Genomic DNA, 25396 nt, shown 5'->3' on the forward strand with positions numbered 1-25396 from the left:
AGCCTAACAACAAGCAATAAATATACAGGTTAGGCAAAAGACAGGATTATAAGTTGATATACAAAATAATGGAACTGAATCCAACTAGAATGATGAATAGCAAAACTCAAGGTAACCCAATACATAGAGGCGACTAAACTAAGTAAGGGTGCAATGGGGCAGGTAGAAGGGAAGGCTACAAGAAGTTATAGGAAAAATTAAGGATCAGGAGAAACTGTATTTCCAGCTGCCACTGCTGGAAATTTGAGGGCTTCTAAGGGTTTTAGGTAGTGCCGTTTGAAAACTGTCAGAGATTTCCAGCCTGTATATTTCTTAAGATCGTCAAAATTCATGTGTTGGAAATAATTAATAGATGTGGCCACCGCCCTAACATCGTGGGCCCGAGGACAGGACTCTGGGTTGGCCTGTTTAATGAAGTATAAAATTTGTTGCCTGATCCCTTTTAGGGATAATGTACCACCTTCCTTCCTAATGAACAACGGGCCTGAAGATTTCAGAGTTGTTCTACTTAGGTAGGCTCTTAATGAGTTGACAGGACAAAGGGAAATGTCTTGAGGTAGTGGTAGGATTTTCCACGAGGACCATCTGTCCTGTGGATCTTCATTTTTGGCTAGAAAGTGGCGATCTGGGGATAAGAGGACTTCCCCTGAGGGGAGGAACTCAATGTGACCTGGTTCCCTTGATAAGGCTGACAGTTCTGATATTCTAGCTCCGGAGGCTAAACTTAATACAAATAGGGTTTTCCTCAGGAGGGATATATAATTGCAAGAGTCATTGTTAATGTCCGAGGCCAGTTTGAGGACATCATTTAAGAACCAAGAGACTGATTTAGGTCTCGTTGATGGTCTTAATCTAGCACAAGCTTTTGGTATGGACGTAAAGTACGAATCCGTAAGATCTATGCTAAAACCAAATTGGAAGATCTTTTAAGAGTGATTTGGTCGTAGTGATAGTGCTTGCTACTAAACCTTTCTCAAACAATGATCTGAAGAAAGTTATGGCTAGGTTCGTTGTCATGACTTGAGAATTTGACATCTTAAGGAACTCTGCTAGTTTCTTGACAGATGAATCATATTGCCGGAGAGTAGATTCTCTTTTATCTGATTCCAAGAATGAAATATTCTGGGGATCAATTTCTGCATTCCTCATAGCTGCGAATTTCAGAAAAACCATAAAGTTAGGGTTTTCTGAATTCTTGAGGAAGCGGACACAGTCTGAGTTTGCACTAACTGGGTTAGTTTGGGGTTGGGAATCCGTAGGGGTCGGAGTCTCAACTCTAGGAGTAGAGGGAACCAATTGCTCTTGGGCCAGTTGTGAGCTACTAGAGCTACTTGGCCTTTGAATGTCCTGAGTTTGTCTAAAACTTTCATGAGAAGGTTCACCGGAGGGAAGAGGTAAATATTCTTCCATTTGTTCCAATCAAGGATCATTGCATCCGTAGCATATGCTAGAGGATCGAGGTTGGGTGCCACGTAACAAGGGAGTTTGTGGTTTGACTCCATGGCGAAGAGGTCTACTTGAAGTCCGGGGACTTGTAGACTGATCCAATTGAATGAACTCCTGTCCAGTGTCCACTCCGATTCCAACGGAGCGGAGCGAGATAGAACGTCTGCTACTACGTTCTTGACTCCTGCCAGGTGAGTGGCTGACAGGTGCCATTTGTTTTTGTTTGCCAGAGAGAAGATGGCTATCATGACGTGGTTCAAGTGGCTTGACTTGGATCCTCCCCTGTTGATGCAGTGTACTACTACTGCACTGTCCAGAACTAGTTTGAAATGTGAGTTCTTGGGCGGACGGAGTCGTTTCAGTGTGAGAAATACTGCCATGGCTTCCAGTACATTGATATGTAGCTGGTGGAATGTTAACAACCAAGTTCCTTGAACTTTTTCGTGCTGGGAGTATCCTCCCCACCCTGTTAGTGAGGCGTCTGTGTGGATCACTAATGATGGAGGAGGGAACTGTAGAGGAATTGCTTTTGAAAGATTCTTTGTCTCCGTCCAGGGGCGGAGACGTTTCCGTAAGATCGCCGGGATAGAGGCTAGTTTGTCCCGTGATCTGCAATTCGCTTTTGAGCGCCATACTCTGTTTATATCTTTGAGTTTGGCTCTGAGCAGAACGTTTGTGACTGATGCAAACTGGAGTGAGCCCAGGATCCTCTCCTGGCACCTCCAGGATGTTCGTTGTTGTTTGAGAAATTGTTTTGTAGCTCTTGCTATTTCTTTTCTTTTCAACGACGGAATTGATAGAGTGTGCGATTGCAAGTCCCACTGAAGGCCTAACCACTGGAATCGAGATTCCGGTGTTAGTCTGGACTTGGTTTTGTTTGTTTGGAAGCCTAAATGTTCCAGGAATTTGATCACTTTGACCGTTGCTTCCTTGCATTCTTTGGGGTTCGTTGCCCAAATAAGCCAATCGTCCAGATAAGCCACTAGCAATATTCCCTGTTTCCTTAGCTCTTGCACTACTGCTTCCGCCAATTTGGTGAAGATCCTGGGGGCTATGTTGAGCCCGAATGGCATTACTTTGAAGGAGTAGGATCTGTTGCCTAGTTTGAAGCCTAGGAACGGACGGAAGTGTCTGGCTATGGGAACATGATAGTAGGTATCTGTAAGATCTATAGAGGTTGTGACGGCTCCACGGGGAAGTAAGGTCCGTACCTGCGAAACGGTCAGCATCCTGAACTTGTCGCAATGAATGTATAAGTTCAGATGGGACAAGTCTAAGATGATTCTTCGGTTTTCCGAGTCTTTCTTTGGCACGCTGAACAAGCGTCCTTGAAATTTTAAATTGTTGACTCTTGAGACTACTCCTTTGAGAAGGAGGTCTTGGGTATACTCTACCAATTCCGTTGTTGGTGCTTGATAGAATCTGTTGGTTGGAGGAGGGCCCTCTAGCCAACTCCAACCTAGGCCTTTTGTCACTATACTCTGAGCCCAAGGGCTGAACCCCCACCGCTGGCGGAAGAGGTACAACCTCCGTCCTACCTTGGGACTCTCACTGCTGGTTTGCCGAGGGGCGGCCACCTCTTGCTCCTCGGAAACCTCTTCCTCTGTTTGCAGCCCTGCCGGACCCTCTGAATCGAGAGGCACCTCTTGCTCTGCTACCTCTCGCAAACCTATTGAAAGCCTGAAAGTTCTGGCTTTCATAGTTGGAGTTATAGGCTGGCGAGACAGAAAGGAAGTAGAGGGTTTGGGGTTGCTGGGACTGAGGGGTCAGGACAAGGTATTGTTGTTTGACCCTTCGACGATGGTTGCCCTTGTGATGCTGGGACTGCCTGAACCAACGTCTGCTGAGAAGGCTGGAAGGGAGAGAACTTCCTTGGTTTCTTCTTGATCCTTTGGTTAGGACCAGAAGATTCCTGCCTCCGCTTTGCTACCAGTCCCCACCTGACTTTGAGGCACTGGTTGACCTTTGAAGCCTCATGAAGGACTTCTGCTTCCACTGGTGCTGGGAAGAGGTCCGTTCCCCAAATTGAGGAAGCTATCAGCTTGTTCGGTTCATGGCGGATAGTAGCTTCCGCCAGAACGTGCTTCCTACAATTCCTCCTGGCTATGAGGAAGTCGTAAAGGTCACACTGCATGGTGTGCAGCAGACCTTTAGCCAAAACTTTAAATAACGGCTCTTGTTGGTATACAAGAGCCGTCATCTCCGCCATAGTCATGGAGGAAAGGGATCTCGCGAGCCTAGTCCGGGTGTCGTACTCCGTCTGGATGAGGGAGTCCGACAACCTGGGAAGCCTCTCACTAAAGAGAGTGGTGGCACAGTCCGCCTTGAGTTTTCCTACTGAGAAAGTAGGAACTGCCCCCTCGAAGTACGTCTCGGAGCCTGGGACTAGGAGAGAGGTGGGTCCCGTCTCTCGTAGTTGAGGCAGGGGCTCGTCTTTCAGGGCGGCCTGAAAGGTTGCTTCCACTACCTTAAGGGTCAGTGGTAGCGGAGTCCCTTCCACCGGAGTGAAAATGGTGAAGGGACTTCTAAAGGCTGTGATGCGGGTATTTTCACACCCCCATTCCTCCACACTTCTCATTAGAGTCTGCTGTGCCTGTTCCCTCGGAAGGATCACTGTTTCCTTGGGAACTTTGTCTTCTCTCTTCATTGCTGCTTACGTTAGCCGGACTTAGCCAATGAATGGGGGTTGAAGGTCCCTGGGGTGGAACTCGAAGTCCTCGCGCCTTCGAGTTCCTATGCCTTCGATGGTCAACATTCCGTTGACAAACGGGGCATACGAAGCAATCCTCCAAGGGTTGGCCGCCTTGAATTCCGGCAGTTGGCTGGAATCTGGCATTGGAAGAGGAGAAGGTGGCACAGCTAGGGGGGAACCTGCCGCGATCGAGGTTTGAATCCCGGCGATGGCATTCTCCTGAGCAGCCAGCCGTTCCGCCAGCGATTGGATTGACTGGCCGGAAGACGTAACAGAACTGGAGAGCTGGGAGAGCACCGAGCCGACCTTGTTGTCAACCAAGGCCCCTACGATCACTCCCACCTGCTCCAGAATGTTTGCCGAAAAGGATTCGGGATCAAAAGGAGGGACTTGAGCCCGATCCTTACGGGATTTACGTTTGGGGGACCTCCACGCAGACGAAGAGGCCTCCCTTGACCTAACTGTTCCGGGGTGGTGAGCCGGAGTTACAGCGTCTGCCAAGATGACCGATTTCTTGGGGAGAGACTTTTTAAGTTTCTCCTCGGTCGACTTAGCCTTGGGGATCACTGAAGCAACCTTAGGACGGACAGACCGCTGGTCTTCAGTGAAGCCCCGGAAAGAAGTGGAAGTAGAAGGATCAGTGGAAGGTGATGGAGAAAGGGAACTCAGGAAAGGGCCCTGAGAACCCACAGAAGCTGCCCCTACTACACCCTTACCTGTACCCATGGAGTCTATAGCCATGGGTTCGACGTTGAGGTTCATTGCCGCGACGTCTTCCGCTACGTCCTCTGGGAAATCCCCATCCTGAAGGGAGATCATGACTTGGAGGTCGGCCAGCAAAGGGGCGGCTGCTATTGGGTCCACCACTGATCCTTTCTTGGCTCCGGGGAATACCAGGTCCGCCATGTCCTGGGTAAGAATGTAGGGGCGGCCCTTCGAATTCCGGCCAAATCCCCCTACCCATGCTTTGAGAGTAGACAAAGCCTTCTTCTTCTCCTCGTCAGAACCCTGTAAGAAAGGTCTAGAGTTAGGGAGAGGATAGGGGAGGAATGTCTGTTGTGTTGAGACTATATGAATATGTGTCCCATATGTGAAAGGTATATAATAATAACAAGTATTCCAGGTGATGAATGAATGAAGAAAGTGCTAAGAAAACTTTCTACTAGTGAGGCATCGCCTACTAGCAAGTAGCAGGTTTGGCAGGCTTCGTGGTGCCAAACTATAAAATCCTCCACCTTCACTGCACATCCTGCATGGGAGCGGCATACTATATGGCCGCACAGGTCTTGGAGGATGGCATTGCACCCAATCTCCTGGCAGCACAACATCTGTAAGTCAAAGGATACATGAGTACCAATGACAACCTCCGGTGGTATAATATGCAAAATAGCCGTGGGTGCCGGAGTAGGACCGACGGATAGAGTTCTACGTATAAGTGGTATGCAAAAGAATGCCGGAGTAGGCTCTAAGGCTCGCTCCGTATGAATATTACGTAGAAAAGTTACGAGGGGGGAAAAAAGTCTCTGCCTCCGCCTAGGCTCACTTGTTATATGGGTAAAATAAACTCCGTAGGGCCCGGAGTTCTCCGTGTGGCCTGGAGTTAATAATATTGAGTGAGCAATGTCAAACTTCTGACGAAGCAAGGGATAGGACAAGAGGCAGAAATAAAAAACCCCCCGGAGTAACGCAAAAGGTTCTAAAATAAATTAAAAGAAAAACCCATCATATCAGTAAGTGCTCGTGTGAACTATCTTAAGTGGATAGGCACCCAGTGGTCCCCTCCCCCCTCTCTATGTTTGGTAGCGGCGGATTGACACCTGCCGGACTGAACTGGGGGGGAAGGGTAGGGAAGTACGTGGGGTAGGGGAACCCTCCCCCTGAGCGGCCAGTTAAGGATGGAGAAAGTAGGGGGAGAAGGTCCCGAGCCCCCGAGACACATGACGAGTGAGAACACCAGTAGGGGGGAGCTCCCCACCAGCCCCATGAGTCACCCCCTCTCATGCAGACTCGGACGCTAGCTGTGAGAGACGAGTCATCACCCATCGACGTGGATGGCAATGTATGGAGGGGGGAATGGAGGGGACGGGTGGAGGACCCCGTAACCGGGTGGCTCACCGCGATCGACCAGTGGTCTTCCCAGCCAGGTGATAAACACGAGGTGGGGAAGAGCCGTCGGAACAACATCAATATCACTGATATATATAGGATTACTCATAATAAAATTAAATCAATCAAAATAATAAAATTAAAGCGATATCTTAAAGCTAGGCTAACACGGGGGACACGAAAGCTAAGCAATCAGAAAGAATAGGCTAATCGCCGATCCGAAGAAAGGGGTATGTTAGCCTAATCTAACCTCTAGTTCAAGAAAATGGGGGGCAGGCTAATCACCAATCGACAATTGGGGTATGAAAGCCTAACCTAACGGTAAAAACAGTGATAACAGGGTAAGCTAATCGCCATACCGAAGCATGGTGTATGTTAGCCCAACCTAGTACCTACTATAAGATTAAATGGTAATCAGGAACTAGAGTAGGTAAGAGGGAACATCAGAATAAATAAAATGATATGACTCTCAAAACCATGACTGATAAAAACTCCTAACAACGTAAGGCGTAGCTAGGCTAAGGTCCGAAACCATATCTATAGTACTGTGAAAAGGGAAATCCCTAACGGTATGGGAAACCGAAAGAGAGAACCGTACAGCCATGCGGTCAAGGGGCATACCGGCCGATAAGGCTCCGAACATATAAAAAACACGAAGATCATCATAAAATGAGATCAGTAACCCCAAACAGTACTTAACTTAGAAGCAGAAGCTGAAGACATCTTGAAATATCCTTGGTAAATCCAGAAATAAGCGATTACACAGCACAGAAAAAAGTAACGTGTGGTGGTAATGCGCGCTATCAAAGGAAAGACGTCACAGGCGTCGGAGGCGCTCACGGTAGTAGTAGACCGGGAGCTGTAGCACGGCTCCTCCGTAGTTCGGGGTTTGTCGAAGGAAGAAGCTAAATGGCAAGGGACCTCTGGTAGTGATTCCACTCGCTCCTTACTATACCGACACTTCTATTAGAGGTGAGCGAGCCATTTATCTTGGCATTATATTGTTTCTTTTTTCTCTAGGATGAATAGCAATATTTATTCCTAAGAAATAGTATCAAAGGAACCATTTCACAGGGCGACACAGGTTAAGCCCAGAAAACTTACGTAAAGTATAAAAAAAAAATGTAAAATTCAAAAAAAAGAAAGAAAATAATTTTAATTTTAGTTTTTTGTAAAGTTAAGTGTTACAGTTTTGTTAATGTGTTTCGTAAAGTTTAGTTTATGTATGTTTTCCTTACATTTTTTTATGTTTTGTAAAGTTAAGTGTACGTACGTATCTGCCGTTTGTCCTACTCTTCTCTCTCCAATTTTGGAGATAGCCTCACTTGAAAGGTAAGCTTCCACATTTTACTACATACGTACAGTATTTCTTGTATACCATGTACACTAATACACTTTATTTACAGGTAATTAGCAGTACATATTAAGTTAGGTATTGAATGGTCCAAATCGTTGTAGTATTTCATTGTTTATAGGTCAATTTAGCTTTATTATGAAATTTACTGGGGGTGTTTTTGGAGGGCTTGGAACGGATTAGCCATTTTACATTTAAAATGCGGTCCAAGATACGAAAAGCTCATGATACGAAGGCTGCCTCGGAACGGATTAATTTCGTATCTCGAGGTACCACTGTATTATGATAATCTATGGTATATGATTAAACATTTGTCTAATAGATTCTCATATTTGCATTTAAGAGCCAGAGGATATATCTAGCACATTTTGGGAAAAAAGGTGGGTTCTACAGGGCATCATGTATGGTATGTAATAATAACAATAATAATAATAATAATAATAATCATCTTCTTTTTGGCTTTCAGCTTTACCCGTTTCTATATGGGGTCACTGTTTCCTATCAGCCTTTCTTCACCACTACCAAACCTTTCCAATGTAGTAATTAACCAGCATACTCCTAGCACCAATGCAGAGCAACAAAACTGGTTATACTAACACCAAGGACATACAGTGAACAACTACCTAGGCTACATATGTCTGGTCTTTCAAACTTTCCGTTGTTTGCTTTTCTTGATTGATTTACAGATTTTAGGCATAGTGCCAAGCACTGGGGCAACTAAGGCCATTCAGTGCTGACATAGAAATTGACAGTCAAAGGTCTGAAATGTGCAACAGGAGGAAAACCTCACATTTGCACTGTGAAAATCAAGTGTTAGGAGAGGGTGGAAAGTAAGATGAAGAAAGAGAATATGAAAGGCGGCAAAGTAAAAGGAATGAAATTGGTTGCAGCTAGGGGATGAAGGCACGCTGCAAAGAACCTTACGTAATGCCTACAGAGCACCGCATGTGGTGGATTGACGGCATTAACCCCCTAAGGAATCGCTTTTCTTGATCAAATTTACGTTGAGTTTAGAAGATGAACATCATATGTAAAACAGAAAAGGTAAAAGAAGTTTCACTTTTAGAAAAGGTTCAAAGACTGATTCCAGCTTGTACTGAGGAACACTCCTACATAAAAGGAAACTCTTGTACTGATTAGTTTAGGGTTTTGTTGTAGGCTAGTACAGTAAAAGTTGAGGACGGTTAGTTTTCTTTAGCGTTAATGCTTTCACAGTTTTCAACAATCCATTTTGCCCTAGAGCAATAAAAATTAACATCTGCTGTACAAATTATGTAATAGCATACATAAAAAAAGGCGTAGGCTCTCACTCTCCAAAGTGAATGTGGGCTGACTCAGCATGAAAATAAAATGAACTACTATACAACTGGTTGCATGTTTACATTAACTGATTTAAAAATATACATTTACAGTATAACTGATTTCAAAATACAAATAAATTTTAAAATCATCACTTTATTACTGTTCCATTTTGTAAAATAATTGCCTTGATTTGTTATTTTTTTGGCTTAGTTGGTTTTGCTGGATTCACAGTATGATGGCCCCCAGTTCAAGTTCAGTTTGTGAGATGACAAGATTTCCCTGGCAAAACAAGACGTTACCGTCCTTGTGAACTATGGGAGCCTACAAGTCTAACTGCAGAGTCATAAGTTGTCATTTCTTGTTTCTCCCCTATCCTAGCTAGGGTGGATAAGGTTTAACCACTGATCGTATGTATATACTGTACGTATGTTCAATCTACGAGACATAGTGCAAGAATAAAATGGCCTGTCCCTGCCTCCAACAATCATAAACAACCTTTAAGCACAGCTAACAATTCAAATGCCAAACCTTTATTGTGAAATGTTTTGAAGAGTTTTCATCTGTTAATGTTAGCTAATTTCATGATACACAGTATTTTAACAACACTTTACAAAATAACGGTATTTTTTTCTATCAATTCCAATAAGCAAAGGGAAACTTCTATGTACTCCATGTTAGCAATAAACAGTTTGGTATCAACTGAGATAGTAGTATGTACTTCAATTGATTAATCACTGCACTACAAGATGTTCAAAGAGTAAAAAGTAAGGCATCGTGCACAAAGGTATCAGTACTGAGTACAGACTTGAAGCAGAATAGTATGAGAGTAGCACAATAAAGTAAAGGATACCTAATTTGTAGGTAAAACACTTACCAGCCCCTGATGGGTTCTTTAGTAGATTTTTACCTAACGGTATATGACCACTGCATATCATTCTTAAAATATCTAGCCCTTTTGAAAAACTGGCATCCTGTGTTAATTTTACACGTGTAGCTTCAGGTAGATCAATTCCATCAACCTGTAATCTAAATCATATGTTATGAACACACTTAAACACCAAGCATGTAAGAAACTATTCCTTAATAATTAATTTTATCAAATGCGTATGCATTCCTCATTACATATGTTCCTATTCTGAAACATGACATTTTTATAATAATATAAAGTTTCACTTATACTTACCCGGTGGTTACATCTAGCTATCGTCTCCTGACGTCACGGCAGAATTTGAAATTCGCGGTAGCGCTAATGGTTTGACAGGTGATCCCTCTACTCCCGCCCTCTACTGGGTACCAGGAACCATTCCAACAATAAATCAGAAGTTTCATGCCTACCTGTCCATATGAGGGGAGGAGGGCGGGCTTTGTTATGTAACCACCGGGTAAGTATTAGTGAAACTTTATATTATTATAAAAATGTCATTTTCACTTATATAACTTACCCGGTGGTTACATCTAGCTGATTGACACATTTAGGTGGTGGGACAATGGCAGCTAAAATAACAACTGTTGGAATTATCCGAAGACATAGGTTCCTTACCTTTAAAGACCGCTGACTCAGTGGTTACTGCCTCTGTAGTCTGCTGGCCTTTATTGTACCGACAGGATATATGGATCCGTGTGCCGGACACAATAATAAGTACTTGCCGTTGAGGACGTGACCGTAACGGACAAGACTATAATGCCCCTGCTCAGGGCGCAGTACAAATCACCACAAAACACAATGAAAAACGAGGGATCACCACAACCGGTTAAGAAATACACCAAGACATTAAAAGACTGAAAGATACTCAAAAAACTCCCTGTATTTTCAGACAACCTTAAAAATACAAAACCATAATCAAGGAGAAAATTTAGTGAGGATGGGATACATCCTTCTCTCCCTCACCCAATACTGTGTCAGTCACAATGAATGGCCCCAAATACTGCAATTTTCATATGTGGTTTGCAAATCTGTCAGATAATGAGATGCGAAGACAGAATTGCTTCTCCAATATGTAGATTTAATAATGTCTTTCAAAGACAGATTACGTCTAAAGGCCATAGACGTAGACACTGCTCTAATTTCATGAGCTTTGACTCTAAACACTTTGATATCTGAGTCCTGACATTGTCCGTGTGCCTCAAAAATCAAATTCCTTAAAAAGAAGGAGAGCGCATTTTTAGAAAGAGGATGAGAAGGATCTTTCACTGAACACCACAGGTTATCACTCTTACCTCTTATACCTTTGGTCCTTTGCACATAATGTCTAAGTGCTCTCACTGGACAGAGAAGACATTCAGGCTCATTAGGCCCCACTAACTCCGAAATGTTCTTTATAGAGAAAGAACGAGGCCAAGGACGTGAGGGATTTTCATTCTTAGCCAAAAAACCCAGCATTGATGAGCAAATGGCATTGCCCTTAGCAAATCCAACTCTCTTATCAATAGCATGCAGCTCACTGATTCTTCTAGTTGATGCTAAAGCACAAAGAAAAAGTGTCTTTCTAGTCAGATCTCTAAAAGAACTAGAGGAGATCGGTTCGAATCTATCGGACATCAGCCATTTAAGAACTACATCCAGGTTCCAAGCTACTGTTCTTGATTCCTTTGTCTTGGTCGTATCAAAGGAACGAATCAGGTCTGAGAGGTCTTGATTATTAGAAATTTCTAATCCTCGATGTCTGAACACAGAAGACAACATAGCTCTATAACCCCTAATCGTCTGGGTAGAAAGCTTCTTATTCTCACGAAGAAAAAGAAGGAAGTTAGCTAACTGAGCTATAGAGGTCTTAGAAGACGAAATTCCTTCTTCTTTGCACCAAGCTCTGAATTGGACCCACTTAGCTTGGTACACTCGATCAGAGGATTCTCTTCTGGGTCTAGCAATAGCCCTTGAAGCTCTCTTTGAAAATCCTCTCTTTCTGAGGAGATGCTCGACAGTCTGACGGCGACTAGTCGAAGAGCGGACAAGTTGTGATGGAACCTCAGAAAGTGGGGCTGTCTGAGTAGATCCTTCCTTAACGGTAACTCTCTCGGAAAGTCCGTCAACAGCTGTAGTAGGTCCGGAAACCATTCCCTGGCCGGTCAAAAGGGGGCTATCAGAGTCATCCTGACGTTCTGATGACCTCTGAACTTTGTCAGAACTAGTCTTAGCATTTTGAAGGGCGGAAAGGCATAAAGATCCAGATTTGACCAGTCTAGAAGCATGGCATCCACTGTAAACGCCTCCTCGTCTGGAACTGGGGAGCAATACAGTGGAAGACGAGCTGTCTTGTTCGTGGCGAAGAGATCCAACTGAGGACATCCCCAAATCCCCCAAAGCTTCTTGCATATTTGAGGATGTAGAGTCCACTCTGTGGAGAGGATTGTCCTCTCCTGCTGAGAATGTCCGCCTTTACATTCTTCGAGCCTTGAATAAATCTTGTGCTCAAGACAACCTTGTTCTCTTTTGCCCAAATGAGTAGGTCTCTCGCTGCCTCGCACAGAGAGAACGAGTGTGTCCCCCCCTGTTTTTTTATGTAAGAGAGAGCCGTGGTGTTGTCTGCTTGAACCAGCACTACTTTCCCTCTTACCTCTGTCTGGAAGTGCATTAGAGCCAAATGAATCGCCTTCAACTCTTTCAGATTTATGTGCCAGCTTCTCTGATGAATCTGCCAAAGTCCCGACACTTCCTTTCTCCCCAGAGTAGCTCCCCACCCTTTGTCCGATGCGTCTGACAAGAGCGTAAGGTTGGGGCTCAACTGGCTTAGAGACAAGCCTTCCTCTAGCCTTCCTTCTGATTTCCACCAAAGGGGGTCCTGCTTGATCCCTTCCGAGATGGGGAACACGAAGGAGTCTGGGAACTTCTTCCTTTGCCACTTCTGTTTCAAGTAAAATTGAAGTGGTCTCATGTTGAGCCTGCCCAGACTTACAAATTGTTCTATCGAGGTCAAGGTTCCTAAAAGGCTCATCCACTGATTCGCCGAGCAAGTTTCTCACTCACTCCTAAATAAACTATCTCCTGAGAAGGAGAGAGACACAACTTGTCCTTGTTGACTAACAAACCTAGGCTGTCCGTCAGCCTTAAACTCTTTTGTAAGTCCTCCACACACTTCTGTCTGGAACTTGCCCTGAGAAGCCAATCGTCCAGATACATGGAGATTCGTATCCCGTCCAGATGAAGCCACTTTGCTACTGATGACAGAACTCTGGTGAACACTTGTGGAGCTGTCGACAGGCCGAAACAGAGGGCCCTGAACTGATAAATGCGGCCCTGGAACACGAATCTCAGGAATCTTCTCGATTCCGAATGAATCGGAATATGAAAATAGGCGTCCTGAAGGCCTATGGAAACCATCCAATCTCCTGGATGAAGCGCTGCTCATACCAACTGGGTCGTTTCCATAGAAAACTTTGTCTTCAGGACAAAGACGTTCAGGGCACTGACGTCAGCCTTCTTTACCAGGAAAAGGCGATTGTAAAATCCTGGTTCCTGAGGAGAGTCCACTAACTCTATGGCCCTCTTTGCCAGTAAGGCGAGAACTTCTTGATGGAGGGCGGCAAATTTTTTTAAGTTCTCCGAGTAAGCTAATAAATTCACAGGAAATTCTGTGAGAGGGGGGTGTTTGATGAACGGAATGGTGTATCCTTCCTTCAGGACCTGGACCGGCCAAGGATCCGCTCCGAGATGGAACCAGGTCTGCCAGAGAAGGTGTAATCTGGCTCCTACTGCTGTGTGGAGGACTACGGGGCCTACTTCTTGATGGAAGAGGGAGTGGTTTTAGACGAGGCTCTACCTCTCCCACGAAACCTGGAGAAAGATCGAACAGGAGCTCTCCCTCGAAATGGTTTAGGAGCTTCCGTGGAGGGAGCACTCCGAGAAGCAGAAAGAACCGGCGCTATCTTCCTGGGCTTCTTCGCTGACTGTGATAAAAGATCCTGGGTCGCTTTCTGTGTTAAAGATTGAGCGATCTCGCTCACAATCTCTTGCGGAAAAAGGTGCTTCTTGTCCAAAGGAGAGAAGAGCAAGGCAGACTTCTGGTTCGATGAGACCCCTTTCGACAAGAAGGAGCACCAAATCTGTCTCTTCTTCAACACTCCAGAGGCGAAAATGGCAGCGAGCTCCGAAGCTCCATCACAAATGCCTTTATCGATACAATCCAGTGCAGAGGCAAAATCCTTCAACTGCTCCTCCGAAAGTCCAAATGACTTGACTTTCCTGGCCAGCGAAGCAATGGCCCAATCCAGGAAGCTAACAACTTCAAAAACACGGAAAACACTCTTGCAAAGATGATCCAGCTCATTTGCTGAAAAGAAAATCTTAGCAGTATCAAGGGCTGATCTACGAGAAGAGTCCACGAGACTAGAAAAGTCTCTGAGTGGAGGCAGTCACACCCAGGGAAAAAACTTCTCCGGGGTATTACCAGACACGGCTCCTTGACGAAAGTCTCGAAAGGGGAAGACAGAAAACATTTTTCCCCTGTTCCCTCTTCTCCAAAAGCCAAGCGTTGACTTTCTTGATAGCCTTCTTAGCCGAAATCGAGGGGACGAGACGCGTGAACGAGGACGAGGCGTCAGGCTTACTGTCCTTTTTCCACTGCGAACTAGGAGAAACTGGAACGGAAGGCGCAAAAGAATCTCCAAAGTTGTCAACGAAGAATCGTAAAAGAAGCTTATACCCCGACAAATGCTTGTCTTTTTCTGTAAGTACTTCTTCTTCTTATTCCAGATACGAAGCTTCCTTCGACAAAACTGGAGAACATTCCATCTGAAGAGGAATCCTGTTCGGCGAAGTCACACCATAATGCGCCCGAGGCGGGTGCGAGAAAGCAGGAGAAGACGTCTGAGCCTGTACTGAGACGAATCCGAGCGGCTGAGCTGGCGGCTGCGTTGGCGGCTGAGCTGGCGGCTGCGCTGGCGGCTGAGCTGGCGGCTGAGGTGGCGCTCGAGCAAGAGCCTGACGTGGCGCCATAGACGGAGTCAGGAAAGGAGTCTGACCAGGCGCCTGAAGCGGCGTCTGAAGAGGAGTCACATGGAGAGTCTGAGCCTGAAGAGGCGACTGAAAAGGAGCCTGCGAAGAGGACTGCACAGTAGTCTGCGGAAGATGTAAGGCGGTCGGGAGCGCATTCAGGGACGAAAGAGACTTGCCAAAAAGCTCCAAAATACTGCCTAACTTGGTATTCATCTGTTCAAACACCGAAGGTTGAGGATCCACCGACGTAGAAGGCGCGGGAGGAGTAGAAGGATGAGCAACAAACACGTCTGGAGCCGCAGGAGTTATCGCTTGAGGAGGCTCTAGGGAAGGCTCCGAAGGAGTGTGTGTGTTCGGCTTCTCCACTTCTAAGAGAGAAGGGCGATAAATCGAAACCGCCGGAGAAAAGGCTTCAGGCTCCTCCCAAAAACTACAAGAAGGTTCGGCAGCTGCCACCTTCTTAGGAACCGCAGCAGGCGAAACATCGCGAGACCTTTTCAGCGGTCTAGAAGTCTTATGACGCCAACCTCTATAAGAGGAAACATCTGAGCTTGAGTCGCTTGACGAAAAGCACTTCCTTGCAACACCTTTCCAATGGTGAGCGACAGCATCCTGGGATACGGCTACAGGATTGCTTGAGGGGGCGACTGCTCGGGAGCAGATCCCGCTCGCCTCCCTTCGGTTTTCGGCATGCCTCCTCCCAGGATCTGGGGAGTTTGACAGGGGCCTAGACCTAGGAGAACGAACGGGCCGAACAGCCACCTCCTCCACTACACTTGCACTAAGTAACTTACCACACTTAAGTACCACTTCTTGCACTGTCTCACCCATTTTCTGCATAGTGGTGAGGAAAGAGACAAATTTCGAGTCCATATCGGCTCGTAATACTGACACGGGATCGGGATCGGGAGATACAGAGTCGAGGGCAGGAGAAACCACTACGGGGTTAATAGGAACAGGATTAACAGAATTCAGAGGAATATCCTGGCTACTCACTGACTTAGAAGATCTCTGTGAAGCCTTTCTGATTCTATCTTTTTCTAACTTTCTCATATACTTTTCCAGTGCCTTCCACTCCTGAGATGTTAGAGACTTACATTCTTCACATGTATTCTCAAAAGAACATTCACGTCCCCTACAGCTAACACAAGTAGAATGAGGATCAAGTGAAGCTTTAAGAAGTCTAGTCTTACACCCACTACTACACACCCTATACTGAATAGAGCCGGTGTCAGACATCGTGAAAAAATCAAATTAATTCCTAAAAAGGACAACAATATCAAAACCAAAATAACTACAGTGCTAGCAAAAAGATCAGTAAACTCAAGGTACATCACCAAAAGGAGAAAACCAAGATGATCAAATCCAAATTCCAACTAGCAGAGGAACCGTGTTATCGGTTCCGACGGCAGGAAACTTCTGATTTATTGTTGGAATGGTTCCTGGTACCTGGTAGAGGGCAGGAGTAGAGGGATCACCTGTCAAACCATTAGCGCTACCGCGAATTTCAAATTCTGCCGTGACGTCAGGAGACGACAGCTAGATGTAACCACCGGGTAAGTTATATAAGTGAAATGAAAATTTAAGTATACAAGATTTGAGACTCCACATTGTAGTACGTATTTGGTAAAATACAGAGAAAGAAGAATTACACAAGAAATGGCAAAACAGGCAGCAGTATCTGTTAATTATGAAAATGAAAAGCACCTAAGATGGCAAAACTTGGAGTGCATACATAGATTAAGTCATCTTCATGGAAGTGAGGCATTCTCTTACATAGAATAACAAAAGAATGTGGAAAATATCAAAATGACCTGTCCCCAGAGCTATTGAGGGTGAACATTTAAAATATACAAAACGAGTATGAAGTAATAATGAATATTAATATAGATTAAAATGTCAGCAAAAAAAAAAAAAAATGACAGGACTATGCTGAAGTACTCTAGTTTGATCTGTAATGAGTTTTCATCAGAAAGATCAAATGGAAAAACTTTTACCAAAGAACTTAAAAGTTATTTCATGAGTCTTATTCTTCTCAAAAATAAAATAGAACAGCACAGCAAAGAAAACTAATATAGCAATTATGTTAAACAACCTTATCACAAATAGTCATGAAGTGCAATATACTTTTACAAAACCCCAAAATAGATATTACAAGGATGATCTCAAGGTTGTGAGGTACTAATTATGAAAATTACATCTTATTAACAAAACCTTTTTTTCCATTATTTTAAAAATATATGATGCTCTACAATTTTACTAGAATATATAAATAACAATTAAAATAAGTACGTAATCTAGATATTCAAGGTTTATAAATATCTATTTAACCTAGGGAATACAAAGATGACTTACTTATACAGCCAAAAATGAGTTTCTGACAGTAAATCATTCCAGTACTTGCACACTCTGGTAGCAGACACAATCAGATCTCTTGCAGGCACATAGGAGAAGATATACCTCAACGTCTCATGTGGTAAAGGTATTCCAGCAAAGAAAATTCCATTACCTAAAACAAATGAGAGAAGTCCTCAAACCCAAAAACCAAAATGGGACTAACTACTCTTTTTCAAATATTATTTTCATGTTTTCTTTCAACTCATATATCATTACTCTGTTTACGAAACCAATAATCAATGGTGTTTTTATAAACAAAAAGCAGGATGTGACACAGATGAGAGCATAAAGGCACAGGATATGAATTGAAATAACTTCAATATTACATACATACAAAGTACTACAACACCAAACATACTGTTAACCACAGTATTACAGATTATTATCATTGGAAATAATGGCTATTTCAGCCACGTTTATCTTATATAGAAGTTTCTCTATTCTCCTTGATACTGACTTTTCTTCTGAACTCAAATTGGTTATTAAAATGCCAAATGGAAGATTCATGTAAAATACGTGGTATTTGTCAAACTGACTATATTACACAGAATTTGACAAATAACATGTTTTTGACATGAATCCCTCATTTGGCATTTTAATAGCCAATTCAAGTACAGAAGGAAAGTCAGTAATAAGAAGATTAGAAAATAAACGCAGCTGGAATAGCCATCATTTTCAATAAAACCTGCATTAATGAAGGTCTTCTTCCAGCATACTATTATTATTATTACATACTAAACTAAGGAACCCCTATAATGAAGCTATAATATTGACAATCAAAAGCCACAGTAATAAAAAAAAATATATTTTATGTACAAGGTTGAAAACGCCTAGGAGAGACTTTCGGATAAACCTGTCCTTTATCTCCCCGTCTACACCCACTGATGGTAATAAAACAATGGAGGGAGTGTTATGACAACACAAGAAACTGGTTCAAGGGAGATTCTTTTAACAGTGTTGGTCAGGTAACCCCTGTTTGATTGTTTCTGTTGGTGAGACGGCTGGAACAGTGAAGTACAAAAAAAGGGATTTTGACGAAGGAAAAATCTATTTCTGGGTGATTGGCTCGTGTCGCCCTATGAAAGGATCCTTAATATCATTCTTTCTAGGTAAAATTAATCTAAAATTACCAGAGAAAAACAAAATTAAGAAAATGTCAGTAAAACTGACTCGCTCACTCTTAAAAAGAAGTGTCGGTATGGTAATAGGGGCGAGTGGGAATCACTACCACGAGACAATCGCCAATTAGAACTTCCCATCAGAATCCCCTTAAGAGAGAGCTGATACCAACGGGCGATGCAGCCGCTACTACTATACTAGAGACGCCACGGACAGCAGCGCCCCTAGCGGACATCCTTAATCTAAAAACATCTTGTCCTGCATGGGGGGGGAAAACAATAAAGGGTGGGTTTCATAGGGCGACACGAGCCAATCACCCAGAAATAGATTTTTCCTTCGTCAAAATCCCTTTTCTGGGTGGGCTCAGCTCGTGTCGGCCTATGAAAGAGTACCAGAGAAACAGACAAGATGGGAAAAAAGGAACAAATGAAAAGCAGTTGTAAAATGATGGATATAATATAAGTAAATCAATTACAGCATAGAAACTAAGTACTTAAACTAACTTATACTAAACAGTAAAATAACAGAACGTTAGTAATCTTAAAGTACTTAAAAATAGTAATCACAGAAAATTACAATGATGCAGTGTAATATAAACAAAAGGGATTTACTTGAAAATATTTACAAAATATACAAACACATTGTGTCCTACCCTAGCATAAAAATAAGGGTAGGTACACTGAAGTACACCATCAGTACAATGTGGATGTCCCTAGCAAAAAATAAGGGACAATCCACTAATATGATTCAGCGGCTAAGGCTAGGATATCCGAGTAGCATGGCGATAGGGTGAGGCATGTTGGATGATGTAGGTAGAAAGACCTGGATCTATACTACGACTACTATACAGTATCAGGGGAAACAATGTTTCCCGCTGCTACTGCTGAAAATTTTAAAGATTCCAAGGACTTAAGATAATGACGTTTAAAGACTGTCGGGGATTTCCATCCAGTATACTTTTTAAGATCCTCAAAGTTCATATGTTGGAAAGTAATTAATTGAGGTGGCTACTCCCCTGATATCATGTGCTTTTGGGAATGAATCAGGATTGGCTTGTTTAATGAAGTAAAGGATTTGTTGCCTAATACCTTTTACTGACAAAGTACCACCTTTTTCTCTCATGAAGAGAGCACCTGAGGATCTTGATGAAGTACGAGATAGAAAGGCTCTAAGAGTTGATACTGGGCAGAGAGAAGGATCCTGGGGAAGTGGGATACTTTCCAAGGTGCCCACCTTGCAAGAGGATCCTCATTTTTGGCTAAAAAGCTACGATCCGGAGCAGTAGAACTTCTCCTGATGGGAGGAATTCCACATGACCCGCCTCATCCCTGGATAGAGCCGACAGTTCTGAAATTCTAGCTCCTGAAGCTAGGCTTAATAAGAATAATGTCTTTCTCAGGAGCATTATGAATGTACAAGACGAGTTGTCAGTATCTGAAGCTAGTTTGAGGACATCATTTAAGAACCATGAAACTGCAGTAGGCTTTGCGAAGGTAAGTCTAAGTCTAGCACAGGCTTTAGGGATAGACGTGAAATAAGATTCAGTCAGATCTATCTGAAAACCTACTTGAAAGATCTTCTTCAAAGCCGATTTATGAGTGGTAATAGTGCTAGCTGCTAAACCTTTTTCAAACAAGGATCTGAAAAAAGGTATAGCTAGATTAACTGTCATGGTTGTAGTGTTCGATTCTTTCAAGAAAGATGCTAATTTTTTAACAGCTGAGTCATATTTGTCTAATGGTTGACTCTCTCTTATCTGATTCTAGGAAGAGAATATTCTGTGGATCAATATTAGCATCTTTATTAGCCGCAAACTTCATGAAGTCCATAAAGTTAGGGTCTGGAGAATTCCTGAGGAAGCGAACACAGTCCTCATTTGTACTGATTGTGATAGCTTGGGATTGGGGATCCGTTGAGGTCGGAGGCCCAATTCCAGAAGAAGAGGATACCAGTTGCTCTTGGGCCAGTCCGGTGCAATCAGAGCTACTATCCCTTTGAAAGACCTTAGTTTGCTTAGGACTTTCAAGAGAAGATTCACTGGAGAAAAAACATAAATTTTCCTCCACTGATTCCAATCCCAACGACAGGGCGTCCGTGGCATAAGCCAGAGGGTCCAGGTTGGGGGCCACATAGCAAGGGAGCTTGTGGTTCGCTTGTGAGGCGAAGAGATCCACTTGGAGACCTGGGACTCTCAGGCTTATCCACTGGAATGACCCGTCGTCTAGAGACCATTCTGATTCCAGAGGAACTGACCGTGACAGAGCGTCTGCTATCACATTTTCTTACCCCTTGCCAGTGGTGGGGCAGACATGATGCCATTTGTGTCTGTTTGCTAGGGCAAAGATGGCTATCATGACATGATTCACATGCTTGGGATTTGGACCCTCCTCTGTTGATGCAATGAACTACCACTGCACTGTCCAAAACTAGCCTTAGATGAGACTTCTTCGGGGGAAGCAGTCTCTTCAAGGTAAGAAATACTGCCATTGCTTCCAGAACGTTTATGTGAAGCTGGCGAAATTGAACTGACCAAGTCCCCTGAACCTGTTTGAACTGAGAGTATCCCCCCCACCCGGACAGGGAGGCATCCGTGTGAATGGTTAACACTGGAAGGGGTTTTATTTGAAGGGGTACCTGCTTGGCTAAGTTCTTTACTTTTGACCATGGACGGAGTTGATTGCGAAGGATCTGTGGGATTACTGACAACTTGTCTCGAGATTTGGTGTTTGCTCTCGATCGCCAAATTCAATTTATATCTTTTAGCCTTGCTTTCAGGAGGATATCTGTTACCGAAGCAAACTGAAGGGACCCTAGGATTCTCTCCTGGTTTCTCCTTGATGTTTGTTTGCATTTGAGAAATTGCCTGACTGATTTTGCTATTTCCTTCCGTTTGGCCACTGGAATTGACAGATTGTGGGAAGACAAATCCCATTGGATTCCCAGCCACATGAAACGAGACTCCGGGGTAAGTCTGGATTTCGTTTTGTTTATCTGGAACCCCAGATGTTCCAGAAAGTGAACTACCTTTTTGGTGGCTTCGAGACATTCCTCGACGGTTGGTGCCCAGATCAACCATCGTCGAGGTATGCTGCTACCATGATTCCCTGAGTTCTCAATTGCTGTACAACCACTTCCGCTATTTTCGTGAATACCCTGGGGGCTACGTTCAGACCGAAGGGCATCACTTTGAATGGAGAATGCCCTGATTTCCTAGCCTGAATCCTAGGAATGGGCGGAAGTGCCTGGCTATAGGGATATGATAGTATGCGTCTGTAAGATCGATGGAGCATGTGACGGCTCCACGCGGAAGTAAGGTCCTTACTTGCGAGAGGGTAAGCATCTTGAACTTGTCGCAAACGAATGAAAGAGTTTAGCTTTGACAAGTCTAAGATTACCCTTCTTTTTGTTGAGCCTTTCTTTGGCACGCTGAATAAGCGACCTTGAAATTTTAGATGCTTGACTCTCGCAATAGCTCCTTTCTGAAGGAGTTCCCTCCGCGTAAATCTGTCAATTCCTGTGATGGTACTTGGTGGAATGATTTGATTGGAGGCGGATCTTTGATCCAACTCCAACCCAATCCTTTGGACACTATGCTCTGTGCCCAATTGCTGAACCCCCACCTGTGGCGGAAGAGGAACAGCCTCCCTCCTACCTGGGGAGCCTCATTGTTGATGGGCGGGTTGACCACCACCCCTCCCTCTGAACTGCCTGCTCCTTGTCGCCCTTCCTGCGCCACGCTGGCGAAAGTAACCTCTCGCCCTACCTCTCGGTTGTTTGTAGCCCTTGAGCCTCAAATGTAGGGTTGAAGGCTGGCGAGATTGCGTAGGAGGTCGACGGCTGTGATTGAGGAGACAACAGGAGGATGGGCTGGTTCTGTTTCGAACTAGCAGGTTGTCCCTGTTGGGTAACCGGGACGGCCTGCACAAATTGCTGCTGTTTGCTGGTGTTTCTGATATGGCTGGAACCTCTTACCAGCCTTCTTTGGTTTCTTACCAGCAGTGGGGACGGATTCTTGTTTCCTCTTTGACGAAATACCCCACCTAGCTCTAAGGCTCTGTTGAGCCTAGCAGCCTCGTGGTGCACTTCATTAACAGCGGACTCTGGGGAAGAGATCCGCTCCCCACATGCTAGAAGCCAAGAGTCTATTAGGCTCGTGCCTAATAGTACACTCCTGCAGAACGTGCTTTCGGCAATTCCTCCTAGCTTGGAAGAAGTCGAAAGCATCTGTTTAGGACCGTCTGAAACTGAGATTTTGCCAAGATCTTAAACAGCGGTTCCGTCGCATAAGAGAGAGCAGCCATTTCTGTTATTATTAATAAGGGAGGGTTGAGGGACCTGCCAAACCTGGTTCGCGCGGTCAAACTCTGTCTGAATTAGGGAATCAGGCAGCCTTGGCAGCTTCTCGCCGAACTGGTCCATGGCGCAGTCCGGTTTTGAGCTTACCAAGCGTGACAACGTAGCTGGCAAGTTCTCCCACAATTCTCCGAAAGCCGGGAAGAGCGGAGAAGTAGACTCCGCCTCCCTCAACTGTGGCATGGGCTCATCCTTGAGGACTGCCTGAAGGGTCTCTCTACTATTTTCGTGGCGAACGGAAGAGAAGCCTCCTCTTCCGTCGCGAAAATAGTAAAAGGACTCTTATAGGCCTGGAGCTTAGTGTTCGTGCACTCCCAGTCCTCAAGGCAGTGAACCCATTCCCGCTGGGCATGATCCCTACTGTATAGGACAGACTCTCTAGAGATCTTGTCTTCCCTAGTCAGAGCCGTTACAGTCAGCCTAGCATAACCGATGAAAGGCTGCGTCAGACCCGGAGGGTAAAACTCGAAGTCCTCAATCCTCCGAGTTCCACACTCCGGGATAGAGATCATCCCATCCTTAAAAGGAGCGTAGGCAGCTACTCTCCATGGATTCTCCATGGAGAAAGCTGGCAGAGAGTCGTATGGGCGGGAGTTGGAGAATGCCAGTGCTTGGCACTGGGGGGAGACTGGAAGAGGGACCTGAGAGAAGGCCCGGCTACATCGGATCCTCCTTCTCTCTAACCCTGTTAGAGAGGTCTTGTATAGACTGGCCTGATTGAGACAGAGTGCTCGACAATTGTGCGAACATCTGCTCGAATCTCGTCCCCAGGGCGGAGACTTGCGAGCCAACCAACTCGCCCACCTGTTGCATTACCACTGCTGAAAAAGCAGTGGGATCAAAGGTGCTAGCCCTGCTCCTCCCACCGGCGTTGCCGGAGAGTGGAAGCGGTGGAGGCAGGAGAAGGCACTGGCTCGGCGGGAGCGCGAGCCTTCTCCTTAGAAGCCTTGCTTCTAGAGCTCTTCGAGTGAGAAGAACTCGGCTTGGCTTTCATCCTTTCCGCCGTCGGCGTAGGAAGTCGAAGACTTCCTAGTCCAGCCGAAGAAGACGAAGACGACTTCCTAGAAGTTGTCTTAGCTAGAGTCTTCGGTTCTCTCTGTCCCCTTCACCTTTGGGGGTACAGAGAGAGCGGGAGAGCGGGTAGGGATCTCAGATCCCACAAAGCCTTGGAAAGAAGCGCTCGAAGAAGGGACAGGAGAAGATCCAGGAGCACCAGGAAAGACCTTGGGCGCCCGACACACCTACCTCAACCAACAAATCCTCTACCCCTACCGCCATGGGCTCGATGTTTAGGTCCAGGCAGCGACGTCCGGGACCGACTCCTGGGAAGCTACGACCCCAAAGATTGCTGGAGATCTTGCTGGATGGAGGCTATCAGAGGGGGGGCTGCGGACAAGGGTCAACATACCCAGTTGACTTGCCCGCAGGGAAGATCTGGACGGCCAGCTTCTTGTCCAGAATTGACGGCTGGCCTTTGGCGGCGTTCTTCCCGAAGCCGCCCACCCACGCTTTCAGGGTGGCGAGGGCGACCTCCCTCACACCAGTAGCCTGAAAGAAAGGGCGAGATGAGCTTCTAATGGCGGAACGGGGTTAACAAACTTATGACTAAGCGTTGTTAGTAAAATGATAAGGAGCCTATAATGGACTTACCCCATCTCCCAGCTTGACCGACTAGGTCGTAGCAGATGGCGCAGGCTTCTGGGTGCCAGACGATCATCTCGTTATATGACGTGGCACAAGGGGCGTGAGACCTGCACTCATCGTGGCCGCAGGGGTCGTACAACGTCGCGTTGCACGCTGGGACCTGACAGTTGGTAGCCTGTAAGTGGAAAGATACATGAGTATCAGGAAAACACTTACAGTCTAACAGATGCTCCGCTGGTGCCGGAGCGATAAAGTTAGATTAAACCAGAGCCCCGCCATAATACGTGTGGTAACCAGGTTGGTTGGGTGTCCTAGGCTATAGCTCCGCTGATGGCGGGGACACAAAAGGAAACCAACCGAGGATGGTGGTAAATGGAAACCACGACGGAAAATGGCGGGGATGGTAGATATAATAATAATAAACAATTAAACAATTCATGTAAAGTTATTAGGGTATATCCTTAAAATAACAATAATAACAAACCTTTCTCCACCCGTCTACTAGAAGAGTGCACGGGTAAGAAGCAAGCTCCCTTCCGGTAGCGGGGGAGAGATGTAAGGATATAGTAGGCAAGCAACCGACCACTAGTAGTCCCCACCCCGCCCGCTGGCGGAGCCAGTAATCTATACCAAAGGTGCCCCGGCTGCGACGGAAGGCTCCTTTCGTTATAGCGAGGGAAGGTGGCTGAGCAACTGGGGAGGGGGGAGGAAGGTCTCGGCGTAACACGGCGGGAGAGAGAGAGGGGGGGGATGGCCTACTCCTCCCCGCCTCACCGACTACCCGCTCGGAGAACCCGGCCTAACCTCATGAGTGGTCGCCCTATACCCCCCGCTGGGAGGAACCCCTGGCCACCTCAGAGAGGGAGAGAAGAAGGCGACTGAGGTTGTCATGACAACCAAGGGGTCCCCGCAGCCCCTCCCTATACCAGAAAGGGAGGGCAGGGTAGGGTAAGGGTAAGTGCGATGGAACACGTGACCGCAAGTGGCCTAGGCCGCGAGCAACACAACCGTGAGAGGGCCACGTGAACCAGGCTGTACCAATACAAGGAAC

The 25396-nt window shown here is 45.4% G+C and overlaps 1 protein-coding gene across 4 annotated transcripts in view; it reads right to left on the reverse strand.

Moving 5' to 3' along the window:
* The window catches only part of LOC135225667 (F-box only protein 27-like), a 93530-nt gene that overhangs the window by 36745 nt on the left and 31389 nt on the right, over window positions 1–25396 (reverse strand). For all 4 annotated transcript variants that reach the window (XM_064265008.1, XM_064265009.1, XM_064265006.1 and 1 more), the window contains 2 exons: window positions 17188–17341; window positions 9775–9926 (listed from right to left, as the gene is read on the reverse strand). In XM_064265008.1, coding sequence (XP_064121078.1) covers window positions 9775–9926; window positions 17188–17341 — 306 coding nt within the window. The remainder of the gene's footprint in view (window positions 1–9774; window positions 9927–17187; window positions 17342–25396) is intronic.

The sequence above is a fragment of the Macrobrachium nipponense genome, chromosome 13 (assembly GCF_015104395.2).
Source record: "Macrobrachium nipponense isolate FS-2020 chromosome 13, ASM1510439v2, whole genome shotgun sequence".
NCBI classification, from domain to species: domain Eukaryota; kingdom Metazoa; phylum Arthropoda; class Malacostraca; order Decapoda; family Palaemonidae; genus Macrobrachium; species Macrobrachium nipponense.